The sequence below is a fragment of the Chiloscyllium plagiosum genome, unplaced genomic scaffold (assembly GCF_037043375.1).
Source record: "Chiloscyllium plagiosum isolate Xiang-an unplaced genomic scaffold, Cpla_swu_hap1 HiC_scaffold_15, whole genome shotgun sequence".
Classification (NCBI taxonomy): Eukaryota; Metazoa; Chordata; class Chondrichthyes; order Orectolobiformes; family Hemiscylliidae; genus Chiloscyllium; species Chiloscyllium plagiosum.
Window position 1 is genome coordinate 40,682,886 of NW_028270153.1, and position 18,207 is coordinate 40,701,092.

General features: G+C 39.9%; 1 protein-coding gene across 3 annotated transcripts in view; it reads left to right on the top strand.

Moving 5' to 3' along the window:
• helz2a (helicase with zinc finger 2a) overlaps nucleotides 1-18,207 on the top strand; it is a 107,117-nt gene that overhangs the window by 10,519 nt on the left and 78,391 nt on the right. For all 3 annotated transcript variants that reach the window (XM_087994921.1, XM_087994919.1, XM_087994920.1), the window contains exons 2-4: nucleotides 6,829-7,917; nucleotides 9,499-9,682; nucleotides 9,845-9,952. In XM_087994921.1, coding sequence (XP_087851047.1) covers nucleotides 6,923-7,917; nucleotides 9,499-9,682; nucleotides 9,845-9,952 — 1,287 coding nt within the window. In that variant the 5' untranslated portion in view covers nucleotides 6,829-6,922. The remainder of the gene's footprint in view (nucleotides 1-6,828; nucleotides 7,918-9,498; nucleotides 9,683-9,844; nucleotides 9,953-18,207) is intronic.

The following is an 18,207-nucleotide window of genomic DNA, read 5'->3' on the forward strand; positions in this document are numbered from 1 at the left end:
GCATACAAAATCAATTAGGCTGCAATTTGAACCGGGATAGTGAGATCTGGTATCCACCACCTGTGAGTACAGTCCACAACACACGTCCTGCCTAATGGCCAGAAATTTTCACTTCAGTACATTAAACAAGATTAGCACTCTGCTCAGACAGAAGATAATGTTAATGATATCACCTGTGTATTTCATTTAACCATAGAATGTAACTTACACACTTGAAAATATTGAAAAATATTTTTTATTTATTAACCACAATACAAAACTAAAAACTATCTTGAGAGCTACAAAAAATAAGGTACTTCCAGGTTATGCACCTCCGAGATATAGGGCAGTGTGCCTTTACTTCCATAGAAATGTCATGGTTTCGAGTAAGGTTGTTGCATTACAGGATTTTAGTGTTTATTGAGTTTTGTCCACTTTGTTGTCATTGGTGGATTGAAGCAAGTAATTTTGTGTTATTTTATCAAGTATTAACCCTGAGTTTGCATGCAGATTTAGGAATTTCAGGTTTTTAAATGAAAAGCTTTTCAAAGTGATATCCACCTTCTATTGTTCATTTTTCTTCTGTTTTATGATTAGATTACCTACAACGTGGAAACAGGCTATTTGGCCCAACAAGTCCACACCAACCCTCCAAAGAGTAACCTACCCAGACCTGTTCCGCTACCCTAAATTTAGCTGACTCATGCACCTAACACTATGGGCAATTGAGCATGGCCAATTCACTTGGACTGCACATGTTTGGACTGTGGGAGGAAACCAGAGCACCAGGCAGACAGTCACCAGAGGCTGGAATCAAACCCGGATCCCTGGCTCTGTGAGGCAGCAGTGCTAACCACTGAGCTACTGAGCCACCATACTGCCCTAGATATTCTCTAGGTGTAATGAATTACCATGAAACAATATGCTTGAAATTAGTTTTGTACTTCAGAAATAGAGTCCTTAGTAATCTCTGAAAGAACTGAAAGAGGAAACCTTTTCTAGGCCTGCTTTCCTTGTTTTAGTAGCCATCTATGATGGAACTTGGTAATTTGAGGAACTGTTAGAATATATGAGTTTAAATAATTTTATTGTCCCTCTTTTACTTCATTGATTCTTATTACACATATCAACAAGTATAGCAGAGATATTCAAATACTATGCTTTTACTGTCACTGTCTAGTTATTAATGTGTAACAATTTTTTTTGTGAAATTCAATTCTAATTGATTTACTAACAATTTGAAAAGAAAGTAATTTGTTAGATCTTTGCAAAAGCAAAATACTGCAGACGCTGGGAATCTGAAATAAAAAACAGAGATTGCTGGAAGTGCTCAGGTGAGCATGGTGCATCTTTGAACTGAGAGATAGAGTTGATGTTTCAGGTTGATGATCTTTAGTCAGAAATTATCTTGCAATTGTTGTAGTGTGGGTCAATTTTATAAGAAGAAAACCAGACAGAGTGCTGCGAAAAATTTGAATGTTTCAGTGTAGAGTTCACCAGTGATTGAGTAAATGTAAACTGTTATCTTAATGTACTGAACAGGTCACAGATTATGGAGCTGCAGTTGTTGCCAGGTCAGTAGATAAGGAATTGTGAAATACACCAATACATTACATCAGCAATTAAGAAATAAAAATCCCAAAGTGTATGCATGCATAGACCAATTTGGAAATAATATGTATTTAATGTGTGTATCTATAGTAGTATTGTGTTAGTTTATGATTGTCAAGTGGACTTTGATTTGTATAGGTTTTGCCATGGAGAATACACTCATCAATACTGCTTGATATTTAACTTCCATGCTTTGTATAAACTTGAACCAGACAAGTTGACTTAGATTGATCAGTGTATTATTCTGAGACAAGAACCCATGAATTATTTGTTATTTGTTTTATTGAGTTTAAACCGATACAATGTTTGCACATATTCTTTCTGTCTGTAAAAGAACAGGGCCCTGTGTATTAATATATATAACATCCTGTGCATGCATGTGTGCCACACTGTGAACCCAAGTGACAATCCTAATTTGGTTGTTAGCGTAATCTGTTGCACACAAGATTATCCAATAAAAGTTATTCAATTGCAGAATCACATCTAATGTTCAACACTGTATTGCAAGTCCACGATGTCCCTGTCATTACAAATCAAGAGTACACTTGTGAAACTAAGCAGTATTGTCCTCTCATTCAATATAAATGTTAATTTTCCCATTAAATTGATATTCTTACAAATTGTCCTGATGACTGCAAGATTGAAAGCTTTTTTTTAGATTAGATTACATTACAGTGTGGAAACAGGCCCTTCAGCCCAACAAGTCCACACCGACCCGCCGAAGCGTAACCCACCCATACCCCTACATTGACTATGGGCAATTTAGCATGGCCAATTCACCTGACCTGCAGGTCTTTGGATTGTGGGAGGAAACCGGAGGAAACCCACGCAGACACAGGGAGAACGTGCAAACTCCACATAGTCAGCCACCTGAGGCGGGAACTGAACCCGGGTCTCTGGCGCTGTGAGGCAGCAGTGCTAACCACTGTGCCACCGTGCCGCCCACAAGCTTGGACAACATATCTTTTTACAGCAATTGTTTTTATTATTAATTAATGGGGGGGTGGCAATCAGTGTCCTGGAGGAGTGGTGATGAGATACCTTCCTGAACTGTTGCCATTGTTGGTGTAAGGAAACACTAAGAGGGATTTCCAGAGTTTTGACACAGTGACAGTGAAGCAACAACAATATAGTTACAATTCAGAAGTAAATATTCTTTTTCTGTCAGAAAGTCTTGAGTCTTTGGCATGCTTTTCCTCAATAATCTGTGGGAGACAGAGGTACATGGATTTATGAAAAGCACAGGATTGAAAGGTTTTAGAGATGGGCAAGAATGTAATGTATTCAAATTGGCCATGATGTGATTGAATGGTAGAGTAGTCTTGAATGACTAGGTGGTCTACTCCTGCTCCTAAATCATATATCTGTATGCATCATGAGGGGAGGGAGAGAATTTGTGTGTACTTGTGCCATCTGCAACTTGTAAATCAGAAAAAAATGGTGGGATGATGATTTAAAGAGGGTCAAGTATGAGACATTTTGCATGGGGGAGGGCAGTGTGTCAACAAGTGTGGTGCAGTGTGTTTGATATAGCTATTGAATAGTGGCAGTGAGTGCAAGCTGTGGAGTGTAAGTTTGCAGTAGTGCTACATGTCAGAGGTTGAGTGGAACTATATGAATGTTATATCTGAGCCCTGACTGACAATGACTGTTGGTATGAAAATGTGAAAGTTGTTGAGCAGTATCCGAGGCGCCTGGTGTATTTGGTCAAATATGGAATTCAAAAAGACTTCCATTGACTTTGACTGTTTATGTGAGAATTTTGACTCTGCATCCAGAACTTCAGGGCTTGATTCCTGGTGCTGACCTTCATGAATATCCAATCGCATCTCTTTCTGAGAATCTGTTTGGAGGGTTTTCTGGATCCCTGTGGCTATATCATGTTTCCCTCCTCGATCAACCTCAAGAGTGGCATTGGAGAATCTTGAACCATCATTTCTTCTGCGCTATAGTTGATAGTTTCCCAGGGCAGAATCAGTTACAGAATAAATTTTAGATTCTGCTGTAGGAACAATAATATTGCCCTTTTAACAGGTGCAGGCTATTTCAAGCAATACCAACAAGCTTTAGGTAATGTAAGCCTCTTATGAGTTTGGGCCACTTGCTGAGCCATTATGCCTCTCAACAGCATGCATGTTAACCAGTAGGCAACACAAAATTGATGTATTGTTTGTATTGGAAGCAATAGCAGGATTAATCTTGCATGTGACCAGTTTTAAGGGGTTGTTGAAGTTTGCCTCCTACTATTTGTGTGGAAAATAAGTCGGATTAATTTATGAAAGGGGGAAAACGTGGAAGGAAAGTATTGTGGGATGCTGAAAATCTAAAATTAAAGAAAAAGATAATGCTGGAAGGTGCTGCATTTATTGAGAGAAAAACAGCGTTGATGTTCTGAGTTGAATATGACTCTTCAGAACTGGTCAGAACTGAGTAAAGGTTAAACTATGGACAGAACAGCTTTGAATCAGTCAGTGCTGTTGGAGAGATACTTCATGTGTGTACATGTGGTAGATCAGGACACTGAGCATGGATATCAGGATTTGGTCTGAAAAGCTATCCAAGGGACATTGTATCTCTGAGAGATACCTGTAATCCTGAGTAGATTCGACATGAGAAATGGAACTTCAGTTGGAATACAAGCAGTATATTTTGGATCTGTTAGTCACTGAGGAAGGAGATATGCAAATAATACGTTGCTTAATCTAGGTATCTCTAATCTATTGAATAAAATACAGGATCCACTGCACTCTGTATTTTATATTCAAGGCAGAGTGTTGTATGTTTTTGGGTTGCCCTGCTGCACAAAATGTGAGCCATTTGCTCTGACCATGTCCAGATTTTATACTAAAAAAAAGTACTTTGCCACTCCAGCTCCAAATAAAATCAGGAGAAGCAAAAATTAGTATTGGAATGTGACAAATAATTTGATGAGTGAGTTTAACTGATCAGTTCACATGCACTGGTAGTGAGTCGAATAGTTTAATATATACAGTTTGTCCCAGTATTACGCGAATTGGCTATAACGCGATTGATAAACTCTGAACATAATTTGGATAATGCGAATTTTCTACTGGCTGGGTATAGCGATTGTCTACAGTGTGATTTTCTACAGCGGTTTCTCATAGCATGAATTTCTATAGCACGAGGTTGCAGAAGAATGCCACTATCGTGTTATAGCAGAATGACCTGTAACCTTTTCTACCCGGTGGCGGGTCTGCAATAAGCCACACTATCAGGAAGGTTTCGGCTTCTCCCCTAAGTTGAATTAGTTAGTCGTCATTGAGTTGCTATGGTTAATGGCAATGACCTTGGGCTGTGGGGCATTCACTGGTGCTTTCATTATTGGACAGGAGAAAATTGGACATTGGAAGTATGTCACATGTCAGGCTGGATTTTAGTTAAGGTGATTTCTGTTCACTCTCATGTAATACTGACTGGCAGAGCTATTCCCTGATCCAGGTCATTTCTCAAACAAAGCACAGTCTCTGGGATTCCAGGCCAAGAAGAAGCTCACCATTTGTCCCATAAGAAATGCCATTAGACTACTGCAGAATGAGAGTGCAGTCTTATACACTGTGACTGCATTGGAAGCCAACAGAATTGTCAGAAGGCAAGTTTGGGGAAAGAGAAGACTGCTGTAGATGTTAGATGTTCTTCCATCATTGAGTGACCTTCGGGTCCTTTTGTTGCTTTCTCTCAAGTTCCGTTAACTTCCCTACATTAGTCCACAAAAGTGATCTGAGCATACCTTGGTGGTTGTGGTTTTGTTCGCCGAGCTGGGAATTTGTGTTGCAACACAAATTCCCAGCTCGGCGAACAGAACCACAACAACGAGCACCCGAGCTAAAAATCTTCTCACAAACTTTGAATACATTGGTGGGTTTGGATGTGGAAATCCATACAAAGTAGAAATTTGGAGCAGATTTGAGACCACGAGCCTGCTCTGCCATTTGATGAGATCATGGCTGATTTGATCATGCCACAACTGCACTTTCCTGTGCAACACCTAAATCATTTGACCTTTTTTAAGTCAAGAAGTTATTTAATTCAACCTTTAAATTATTGAGTGACCCTGCTGTCTGGTTAAGAAGATGCCACGGACTTTAACCCTTCTGAGAAACATTTCTCCCCATCAAGGATATTGCCAGGGTTGGAGGATTTGAGCTATAGGGAGAGGCTGAATAGGCTGGGGTTGTTTTCCCTGGAGCTTCAGAGGCTGAGGGGTGACTTTATAGAGGTTTATAAAATCATGAGGGGCATGGATAGGATAAATTGACAAAGTCTCTTCCCTGGGGTGGAGGGAGTCCAGAACTAGAGGGCATAGGTTTAGGGTGAGAGAGGAAAGATAGAAAAGAGACCTAAGGGGCAACTTTTTCATGCAGAGAGTGGTGCGTGTGTGGAATGAGCTGCCAGAGGAAGTGGTGGAAGCTAGTATGATTACAACATTTAAAAGGCATCTGGACAGGTGTATGAATAGGAAGGGTTTGGAGGGATATGGGCTGGGTGCTAGCAGGTGGGGCTAGATTGCGTTGGGATATCTGGTCAGCATGGATGGGTTGGACCGAAAGGTCTGTTTCCATGCTGTAAATCTCTATGACTCTATAACTGGGAGATTCCTTATTTTTTAACTGACCCCCTAATTCTAGTCTTTCTGACAAGGGGAAACATCCTCTCAACATTTATCCTGTCTGTTCTCCTCAGAATCTTATATGTTACAATAAGATCACCTTTCATTCTTTTAAACTCCAATGGATATAGACATAACCTTTCCTCATAAGATAACTCTTTCATCCCAGGAATGAGTCAATTGAACATTCTCTGAACTGCTTCTAATGCTGTTATATCCTTTCGCAAGTAAAGAGACCTATTTGTGCACTACACTTATCAACTTCCTGTAGAATTGTTGCAAAATGTCTTGCAAAGTTATCAATTTACCCTTGCAATAAATGACAGCCTTCCATTTGCCTTCCCATTTACTTGCTGTATCTGTATACCAGTAGCATCATCACCTTCAGTCAGTTGTAATTGTGAATCAGGTCAGACTCTGTAACATAGTGCAGTTCTTCTTGTAGCATGTTCTCTCTCTAACATTTAGTGTGCTTTCAATCAATGTTTCATAACTTCATGCCATTGTAAAATCATACAAATACAAATACGATTTTAATTTTTTTTCTAATATTTATTTACACTATTATGAATTTTAAAAAAGCTTCTCTTGTCCTTTTATTGTTGTTGCAGGACTTATACATACCTCATTTAGAACTCAGGGACAGACATTTGACCACTCAGCAGACCATTGGGAATAAGCAGCACGTAGCCTTCCCAAGGGAGAATGAAAGGAGGGGAAGATCTATTCAAAGTGCTTGATTTGCAGCTACTTTGTTCTCAATGTTTCGAGAAGACGAATGAAAGTACCATTGTCCTTAAAAATGTGAACCACAAATGCCAACAACTCCAGCTTGTTGCCAGGAAACAACAGAACAGAAATGGCAGCTGGAGACTTATTCGCAGACGACCAGCTTTCATTAATCCTGCACGCTATCAAGTGTGTTCCTTCTACAGGGAAGGCTCAGGTTGCAAGAGGATGAAGAATCGCTGCACCTTTGCCTGGACTGAAGAAGAAGCCTTTGTGTGGAACTATGAAAGAAAAAACCAAATTGAACGACACAAGCTAAAGAAGTTGGTAGCGGAAAGAACAAACAATGGGAGTCCATGTTCAGGCACAGCAAATAAACAACAAACTGTTGAGGAAGAAATTGTTAATGAATTTGAAGGACAATTTACTGAGTTGTGTGCAATATGCTTTTACAGTGTCCCTCAGCAGCTTTCCTACCAAAATATTCACAGACTTTGTTCATTCTCCTCTCAGCATGGATGGAGTCCATTATTAGTGCATGTCCTTGAAGATAACAATGATATGAAACAATGCGATGAAATTAGACCAGTCTCATCTCCAAACAACCTACAATACTGCAAACATGTTCTGCAGGGAGTGTCATGTCATGATTTAAAGAATTGCAGTTTTGCTCATAGTGAAGTTGAACTGATGGTCTGGAAATCAGAAATACACCGAGGTTTGAAACGTTTAACCTTGCTTCAATTGTCTCAGCAACAAAACTGGAATGGAAAACCAGGAGCAGAGAGGGTGGCAGAAAACAATGTTCAGTTTTATTGTAGCGTCTGCCTGGTAATCTTTTCTTCTCAGGATAAGTTTGAGAATCATTGTACATCCATAGAACATGCTCAGATGGTCTTGACAGACACCACAGTTGTGTGGAACCACCGAAAACCACCTCTTAAAGCCAGCAAATATCAGTTATGTTCAAGGTGAATAAAATTTTGGTTATTTATCAAATTAACCCAGTGGAGAATAAATATTAATTATTTGGAACAATATTCATTCTTTCTCGAATGTTGTTAGTGAGCAATCCTCTTCAGAAAGAGTCGTGTAACATTGCAGGCTGTTCTGGAATGGGAAATGATAAAATTAAACTTGAAAATCCAAAGAATTTCTCAACAGTGACCCACTGAAATTCCAACAGTAGATCAGCAGAATCCCTTAAAATGATAGAGATCTGGCAAAGAATCAATTGTGCCATTTACAGATTTATCTGCTCCTTATTAAAAAAATGTATTTAGAGGGTTGGAGCCAAGGGCAGAGTCTAAGTTACCACTTGGTTGGCTCAATTTGAACCCATAACCCTTTGGAAGCTGGTTAATGGAATGAGCAGAGGTTGTGCAACCTCTGTCAAAATGGGCCATATCCACAGCATTGAGACAAACCTCTGAAAAAAAGAGGTGCATTTATCTCTTAGCTGGGGTGGTGAGACGAAATGATCCTTCCCTCATTGACTGGGAAGTGTCAAATATTCTTGGCCAATGTACTTCCTGTTGACCTTGTAAAGTCTGGTAAGATTAGTAAGATTTGGATGTGACTGCATGTTTTGAAGAATTTTAGGGCTACATGTCACAATGTTAGTAACCAGAACTTGATTTTGAACTGACATTTTAAAAAATACTTGCTCATTCCTGGCACATTAATATCTAACACAACTTAGAATTATTTCATATCTTTAAAGTATAGTTCCTTTATAGATTCTTGACATGATTCCTTTTCTGCTTATGATGAATTTTTGCTTATTACCATTAGTTCAGAGGTTGAAAAAGCATTGTGCACAGACATCTCCCTGATCATAACTTTGTTTGTTTCTCTTTCCTGAGGTTGATTACTCAATTTCCTTGAGTTGATTTAGTTTTTGAGCATATTAAGCAATAATATTTCACACAGATGTTAATGCCAGTAACTTCAAGATTGCCCCTCTCACCTTTACCCAGCATTCCATGATCAACAGGGTGAACAAGTGACCTATTGTGAGCTGTGGGCAGAAGATTTGAGGTGGGGTAAAACACGATCAAAAAGAGACTATGTTCTCATTTCCCTTCCTGCATGGAAATTCACCTGTTCTCAGAATTTCAAGTTGGCATGTTCACTTGAAATCAAAACCTGCAGCTGGATCAAGGCATTGCTAGATCTATATGTTTAATTAGTAGGCAGACAAAGTATCATTGCTAATAAAACTTGTTATTGTCTGAGGAAATGAAATACCCGGTGATTTAAATATGAAGCCAGTTCTGATGTTGCTGGTTATCAGTGCAAATTAGCTGCCTGTGGAAGCTGGGATAATTACACCATTTAAGGGGTATCTGGATGGGTGTATGAATAGGAAGGGTTTGGAGGGATATGGGCCAAGTGCTAGCAAGTGGGACTAGATTAGGTTAGGATATCTGTCGGCATGGACGAGTTGGACCGAAGGGTCTGTTTCTACATCTCTATAACTCTGTGACTTCTTGGAAATTTTCTCTGCCTTTTCATGACTTATAGAGTAATCTTACTACTTTATTTTATAGGTTAGACATCTGTGAATTTGGTGAGAACTGTATCCATGCTCACTCTCACAAAGAACTTGAAGAGTGGCTGATGCGGTCAGAGGTTGCTCAGAAGCGGAAGCAATCAGCAAAACATCAGGGGCTGTTACCCTATCAGGACAGAATACTGGAGGAATACAGGAACTGTAGAAATGAAATACTGATTGTAAGATGTTCTCTTTCATCAATGGCCACTTGTGTTTTTTTGTCAATGGTATAATGGTATTCACTTTTCTATCAATGGTATTCACTTTTCTATCATGCATTCAACTTTGTTTAATAAATGCCTGTCATTGCAAATGTTTTAATATTGTTAATTGATTTACAGATGTCAGAAGAAGTTGATGACGTTATGATTTCTTGTGATTGTGCGTTAAGAATACCTTATTACAAGAGAAGATCTAAACTGAAGTGGAACTTTCACATAAAATCACAGGTAGATATTTGCTTCTCTTCAAGTATTGTCACATGTATGTGAGATTAAAGAATGCCACACAGACTGGCCCAGCTAGACAATTTAAGATACAACACTTTTATAGGATACGCATTACATTGCTTTATTATAACTGAGTTTTTTTTTACCATTTGCAATTAATAATAGAATATACTCTTAAGTGAGTGGAATGTCATTTACATCTCCTGTTAAATAAACATGCTTAATTTGTTTACAAAAATAACTACAATAGTTCTTTATAATTAACCATTGTGCAAACTTAAATATTTACTTTTATCAGCATTCACATGATTTAAATTTAAAACAATGCAATGAATGTGATTGCACTGGTTTGAACTTTTCCATTACCCACACCTATTCTGTCCTGTCCAGGAAAGAGTTGATGCCAGTTTATAACAAACAATACAATACATGCCCATATGTGTGGACATATACAAATTCTGTCCTAAATCTTCATTGAGAAGGGTCCCAGTAGCAAAGGGCTTTATGATTGATCTTAGTTTAATGTGTGCGTGGAATCCAACAATGTTGGGAATGAGAAATGTAGCAAACAGGAGTAGACGTACCAGTAAAATACATTATTTATATAAGCTAGAAGAGAAAGTTTGATAGTGTGAAAATCATGAGGCAGATTTTCTCTGCAGTTTTGTGGCCCCTGTTGCCTGGCTCAAATGGGAATCAGAGGCTTTACAACAGGAAACAGTCACTTATCTGTACATTTCTCCATATTAGACAGTTAGAGGTTGAAGGACAGGCTCACTGTCCAAAAGATGGCATGTAGGTTCTCAGTTTTCTTCTATTCGTTCACAGAATGTAAGTGTTACTGGCTGTGATAGCATTATTGCCTAGTGGGCAGTAGAAGACAGAGGGTGGTGGTGGAGGGTTGGTTTTCAGACTGGAGGCCTGTGACCAGTGGAGTGCCACAAGGATCGGTGCTGGGTCCCCTACGTTTTGTCATTTACATAAATGATTTGGATGCGAGCATAAGAGGTACAGTTATTAAGTTTGCATATAACACCAAAATTGGTGGACAGCGAAGAGGGTTACTTCAGATTACAACAGGATCTGAACCAGATGGGCCAATGGGCTGGGAAGTGGCAGACGGAGTTTAATTCAGATAAATGCGAGGTGCTGCATTTTGGGAAAGAAAATCTTAGCAGGACTTATACACTTAATGGTAAGGTCTGAGGGAGTGTTGCTGAACAAAGAGACCTTGGAGTGCAGGTTCATAGCTCCTTGAAAGTGGAGTCGCAGGTAGATAGGATAGTGAAGAAGGCATTTGGTATGCTTTCCTTTATTGATAAGAGTATTGAGTACAGGAGTTGGGAGGTCATGTTGTTGCTGTACAGGACATTGGTTAGGCCACTGTTGGAATATTGTGTGCAATTCTGGTCTCCTTCCTATCAGAAAGATGTTGTGAAACTTGAAAGGGTTCAGAAAAGATTTACAAGGATATTGCCAGGATTGGAGGATCTGAGCTACAGGGAGAGGCTGAACAGGCTGGGCTGTTTTCCCTGGAGCATCGGAGGCTGAGGGGTGTCCTTATAGAGGTTTACAAAATTATAAGGGGCATGGATAGGGTAAATAGACAAAGTCTTTTCCCTGGGGTCGGGGAGTCCAGAACTAGAGGGCATAGGTTTAGGGTGAGAGGGGAAAGATATAAAAGAGACCTAAAGGGCAACTTTTTCACGCAGAGGGTGGTACGTGTATGGAATGAGCTGCCAGAGGATGTGGTGGAGGCTGGTACAATTGCAGCATTTAAGAGGCATTTGGATGGATATATGAATGGGAAGGGTTTGGAGGGATATGGGCCGGGTGCTGGCAGTTGGGACTAGATTGGGTTAGGATATCTGGTTGGCTTGGATGGTTTGGACCGAAGGGTCTGTTTCCATGCTGTACATCTCTATGACTCTATCCACATAGCTGAGGAGCTGGAGTCACATGAAGGCCAGATCAAGTGAGGATGGAACATTTCCTTTCCTAAAGGGCATTAGTGAACTAGATAGGTTTTAAACAGTAATCAGTGGTGGGAAATTAAGATGACTTTTTATTACAGTTTTTAACTGAAATGCAAATTGCACCATTTGTCATGATGGGATTTGAATCCATGTCTCCTGAACATTAGGCCGGAAGTGTTGATTACAAATACAGTGATATTACCACAATACCATTACCTGGAAGTCTTTTTTTAATGTAAGGAGCTGAGAATACACCTCTTTCCCACTCACAGTTAGTTACTTTTTACTGCACCCTGGTGCTCCTTTGAAACTGGTAGGTCTCTGATTGGCCTTGCAGAGTTAGGAGCCTGGCCACTGTCCATAATTGAATGTGTACATGCCAATCAAGGAGGTGCCCTGGTCAAACCTCTACACGTGGGCCTCTGAGATATTCATTTCTTACTCAGTTGAGATTTCCTCATCACCACGATTGACAATGCCCTCAGCTATGGCTGACCCATCTCCTGCACTTCTGCCTTCACCCCCTCTCATACACCCCACAACAGCAGCAGGTTCCCCATTGTCCTCACCTTATATCACATCAGCATCCACATCCAGAGGATCATCAGCCACCATTTTGGTTACCTCCAGCATGATGCTACCACTAGATACATATTCCCCTCCCCTCCTTTGTGAGCCTTCTGCAGGGACTATTTTCCTCTGGGACACCCTGGCCCACTCCCCCTTCAATTCCCACAGCTCCACAGCAACTTCCCATGCAATTACAGAAGGTGTAACACATATCCATTTATTTCTTCCCGCCCCAGTATCCAAGGCCCCAAACACACCTTCCAGGTGAAATAGTGATTTGCCTGCATTTTACTCAATCTAGTCTACTGTATTAACTGTTCACAATGTGATCTCCTCTACAATGGGGAGGTGAAACACAGACTGGGTGATGACTTTGCTGAAAGCCTATGTTCAGGCCGCAAAACCGACCCTAAGCTTCAGGTTCCCTGGTCAACATCTCTGTCTCAGGCTTGCTGCAGTGCTCCAGAAACCTCAGCGCAAACGGCAAGAACAGTATCTCATTTTTTGCTTTGGAACCCTGCAACCTTCTGGACTCAATATTGAATTCAATATTTTTAGGGTCTGAGCACCTTCTGCTGGATCCTTATCCCAACCTCACATACCAGCTCTTGTCATCACATGGGCTGCTACCACAAATAATCTATTATCAACCACAAATAATCCCCATTAGAATCTATTTATTCTCCTCAGCTGACATTGGCACATTCCTGTTTTTCTCTTTCTCTGGGCTCCATCTCCACCTATCATATACTCCCCCCACCGAACCCCATCTTCAGCATATATACCTGTTGAGATTTTCCAGCAATTTCTGATTATATTTTGCAACAATAGGCGCCATTTACTCAATTTTATCCTGTTCATCTGCTTAGTTCTGCACGAATCTGCACATCACTTAGGTGCTATATTAGGATAATGAATTTCACAATGTTTCAGACTTTGACCTATGCCTTCACCCATGTTTGCAATACAAATAGAAATGTCAGTGTTTGTGACAGTCCAAAGTGTAGAGTGACCTAGAAAGAATCTATGACAAATTTCCCAGCTTGGATCCAATTCAATATATTTTGGATATTATTTTTCATTAGTTGTGTCATATTTTATCAGTCAAGGAGTCCAAGTTTGGTTTTGATTAATAGAATCTAATGCTTCTTATAGTTCATTTTTAAAAAAAATCAGTTTGTAAACAGTTGCTGAGTACAATGTAATGTGGAGTGCAAGTGCTGCTGAAAAGGAGACACAATGTTGAAACTGTTCATCTGCATTCATCAAGGCAATTGTAAGGACAAATTTCAAAGGAAGCACAATTCATACTGTATGAGTAAAATATCCTGACTGGCGTGCAAGTTGACTCTACTATAGACAATAGACAATAGGTGCAGGAGTAGGCCATTCTGCCCTTCGAGCCTGCACCACCATTCAATATGATCATGGCTGATCATCCTTAATCAGTATCCTGTTCCTGCCTTATCTCCATAACCCTTGATTCCACAATCCTTGAGAGCTCTATCCAACTCTTTCTTAAATGAATCCAGAGATTGGGCCTCCACTGCTCTCTGGGGCAGAGCATTCCTGTTACTCTAGATAACAGGCTCTTAATATTACACCAACGAGCAATTTAAGATTATCAAAAGGGCTTGCCGGGTGGCTAACTTATGCTTCCTGGAAGCAACATATAGGGAAAAGTAACATTTCAGGCACTGTGTCCTTTTTGAATTAAACAATAGAATGGTGAACAATTGTTCCCCAGTCAATTCTCCATGGCAGCACCGCGAATGATCAAGTTTAACTTGCCAACCAATCAGCACTCTTTCTCATGCAATACAATTTATTGTTCTCTTTGAAATCGGGACATCAGGACAAATGCGACAGAGACGGACGACTGGAAGAATGAGATAGAGTCTTTACACGAAGCAGGCTGTAAGAGTATATAGTGAAGGTAACTGCAGGAGTCGATGGGTTTGTACTGGAGATTGGTGGCTAGCCAACCCCAGAAATGGAAATAGAGATGTTGAGGAAAGGAAGGGAGGAGTCAGAGATTGCCCAGGTGAAGGTGTGAGTAGGTGGAAATTGGGTGCGAAATCGATAAATATTTCCAATTCTGGACTAGAGAGGGAAACAGCACCGATGATGTGATCAATGTATGAGAGAAAGATTTGTGAGTAAGGGCCCGAGTAGGACTGAAACAAGGAATATTCCAAGTACTCCACAAACAAACAAGCATAACTGGGGTTTGTGTGGCCACCCCTTTGACCTGAATAAAGTGGAAGAAGTTAAAGGGGAAGTTGTTCAAAATGAAGATGAGCATGACTAGGCGGAGGAGAGTGGGAATGTTTCTGGCTTTTTTCCAGAAAGAAGAAGCGGACAGCCCTGATAAAATCCTGATGCGGGATGGATGTGTAAAGGGATTGCATGTTCATGGTGACAGGGAGCAGCTGGAACCCATGAAATTCCGAAAGTGTAAATAGTCAAATAAATTGCAGACATAAGTTGGAAGGGAAGGGACAAGGAGAGAACAAAATACTTTTGTGCTCACTCTCATTGCAACATTCTAGATCGTGAAATTGTTTTCACTTCAATCAGTATATTTAGGTTTAATCAGTGATCCAAGTGAAAATTGTTCTTGAAATGATGCTAGCTTTGAGAGTGGAGCTCTTGTGATGCAGTGGTAATGATCCTGCTCCAGAACCAGGCGGTACATGATCAAGTCCCACTTGCTCCAGAGGTGTATTGTAGCATGTCTGAACAGGCTGATTAAAAATCATTTGAAAATTGTGTCATTCTTGTGGTGCAGTGGCAGAGTCTCTCTCAGATCCACTTGGGGCAGAGATGAGGAGGAATTTCTTCTCTCAGAAGGTAGAAAATTTATGGAAATCTTTACCATCGAGGCTGGCTAGTTAGGTATATTCACAGCCTGGATTCAAGTCTAAAGTGTGTAATAACATCTCTGAGCAGGTTGATTAGGAAAGTATGTTACTCTGAGAGTCTTCTATGTTTTTGGATCCCTGTTCCAACATTATTGCATGTTCGTGAATGCAAATTTAGCCATGAACCTAAGCAACAGCACAACGTTTTAAAATGTAACTGTATGAATACAACTGAAAATTTGTTTATAATTAATTTGTATTAAAAGAATGAAATCTAAATTAATGTAGCTGAAAATGAGTTTGTAACAAAATGCATTTTTCCACATCTGGAACTAAAAATGACTAAAATTAACTTGCAAAAATATACAGTTCCATTTTCTACTTGTTTTGGGAAACAGTAGTCAGTTTCTTAGTCATGTATTTTTTTAAAATCACATGCAACCTCTTTTGGAGCATCCTATTAGTTTCCTAGCAACCAAAATCCACAGCTTAATGTTTGAAGCATTTTCAATTTTCATTTATATTTTGGGAGCATTTTCAAAGATATGCAGGCAAATACAATGAGAATTCCCAGTGATGACTAAGAGTGTGCCATTTTTTATTTTCAAAATTCATTCATAGAATGTGGGTGGTGTTGTATTCAGTATTGTTTTGGAAAGTTAGCATCACCCAGGAATAGTAAATGAAGTTGATTGATTATACTTGACAAATTAAGATAGGTTTGGTCTACAGACAGGTTGGTTACAGAGATGTAAGGAACAGAGAAACAGACACCCTTACACTTGAATGCTGAAACTTGAAAACCTCTTGTGGTTGTTGATCATGTTCTCTCCCTTGTCTCTGGTTCATTATCACACCCATGCTTTAAAGTGATGTCACAAGAAGTGTCACTAGCCTGGAAAATATTGTGGAAGATGGAAATCTGTAATAAAAGCAGAAAATTCTGGAGAGACTCAGCAGGTCTGACAGCATCTACGTTGACAGATAGAGTTAATGTTATGAGTCTGAAGAAGAGTCATGTCAGACCTCAAAATGATCTGATAATCTCCAACTCTACATTCCTGGCTTTCCCAGTAACCCTTGATTCTCATAATGATTAAAAATCTATCTACCTCAGCCTTGAATATACAGAATGACCCAATCCCTGCAGCCCTCTGTGGTAAAGAATTACATAGATACTCTACCCACTGAGGAAAAACAAATCCTCCTCATCTCTGTCTCAACTGGATCACTGTTTACTCTAAGGTTTGTCTTTTGGTTCTAGACTCTCATTCAAGGGGAAACAATCTCTCTGCATCTACCCTGTCAAGATTGTAAAAATCCTATCTGTTTCAATAAGGTTGCCTCTTCAAACTCCAATGAGTACAGGCCAAACCTACTTAACTTCTCCTCATGAGAAAATCCCTCCATTTCTGGGATCAACCCAGTGAACTTTCACTGCATTGCCTCCAATGGCAATATATTTCTTCTTAGATAAAGGATCAAAACTTCTCAGTAATCAGGGTGTGGCCTAACTGGTGCCTGTGTAATTTTAGCAAGACTTCCCTATCTCTATACAGCATTCCCTTTGAACTAAGGGCCAACATTCTACTTCCCTTCTCCATTACCTGTTGAACATAAGTGCCAATTTTTCATGATTTACAAATTTCTGCATTATTTCTCCACTTAAAAAGTATTCAGCTCCTTTATTCTTCCTGATGAAGTGGAAAACCTCACATTTTTCTACATTATATTTCATCTGTCAATGTTTTGCTTACTCACTAAACCTGCAAATATCACTCTGCAGATTCTATATATTACATTTTGCCTTTCCACTTACTTTTGTGTCACCCACAAACGTGACGATATCAGGATATTTCTACATGGGTATGACTTTGCTTTCTACTTTGCTCAGGAATAAGTCTTTGACTGGCAGTTTATGACATGTTTGGTAAATGGGCCTGGTTTCTAATTCTGGAATTTCTCCTCCTAGATTTCTTGCATCTCAACCTCTCTTACCTCCTTCAAAGTTGTCTATAAAACCTGTGGATATAATAATCCACTCCCAGAAGTGACAGGAATAATGGTGGGCCTGATGACTTAAATGAGTGGGGATCCTAAAATCAGGTTCTCACCATTGAATTAAACATTAACAATTAAGTCCTTCCTCCTCAGATCCTGCAATTATGGTTATGCTCCTAATTAACATCTGCCCAATCAAGATACTCACTTTAGAAATTCAACTGTATGCAACTGGTGTGTACCTTTTGTCTTGGTTTTCTACATCTAGTCTGTATTGGTAGAGAGCTTTGATGCCCCAAGCTAAACCTTCACAATATTCAATGTCTTCATTTTGTTAGCTTTACAACTGCAGTCAGCACGCCCCGGCATATCACAGAATCCAACTGGAAAACAACAGTATGCCAGCTTCTCCCTCACTGTTGCACTTCAGTTCAGAAGGTCAAGCAGGAGCTTTTGTCTCAGAGTGGCAATTCAGTACTCTTGGGAAAGAAACAGCTTGTGCCTGGGAGGGTCACCAGTGTGCATGTGTGAAGCATTTGCCTGTAAGGAGCAGTATTATGACAATGGGAAAGGTTGGGGGCAGAGGGGGTACATATTGGTAAAGGTCATGGTGCTATGTCAATGCAAGAGACAGTACATATGCCTACAGCTAACGTGACAAAACACACTGCAAGCACATGAAGAGCATGGCAATGTGTAAAAGGAAAGGAGAAGCATACTTAGTTGGCTGAGGGTGGAGAGAGGGTAAAAAAGGGTGGATTCTGATAAGGCAGGGAAGAGGAATCAGCGGTCTTGAAGAAGGCGTCAAGGCAATTCATAATCACTGTGGCCTTGATCTGGGAAG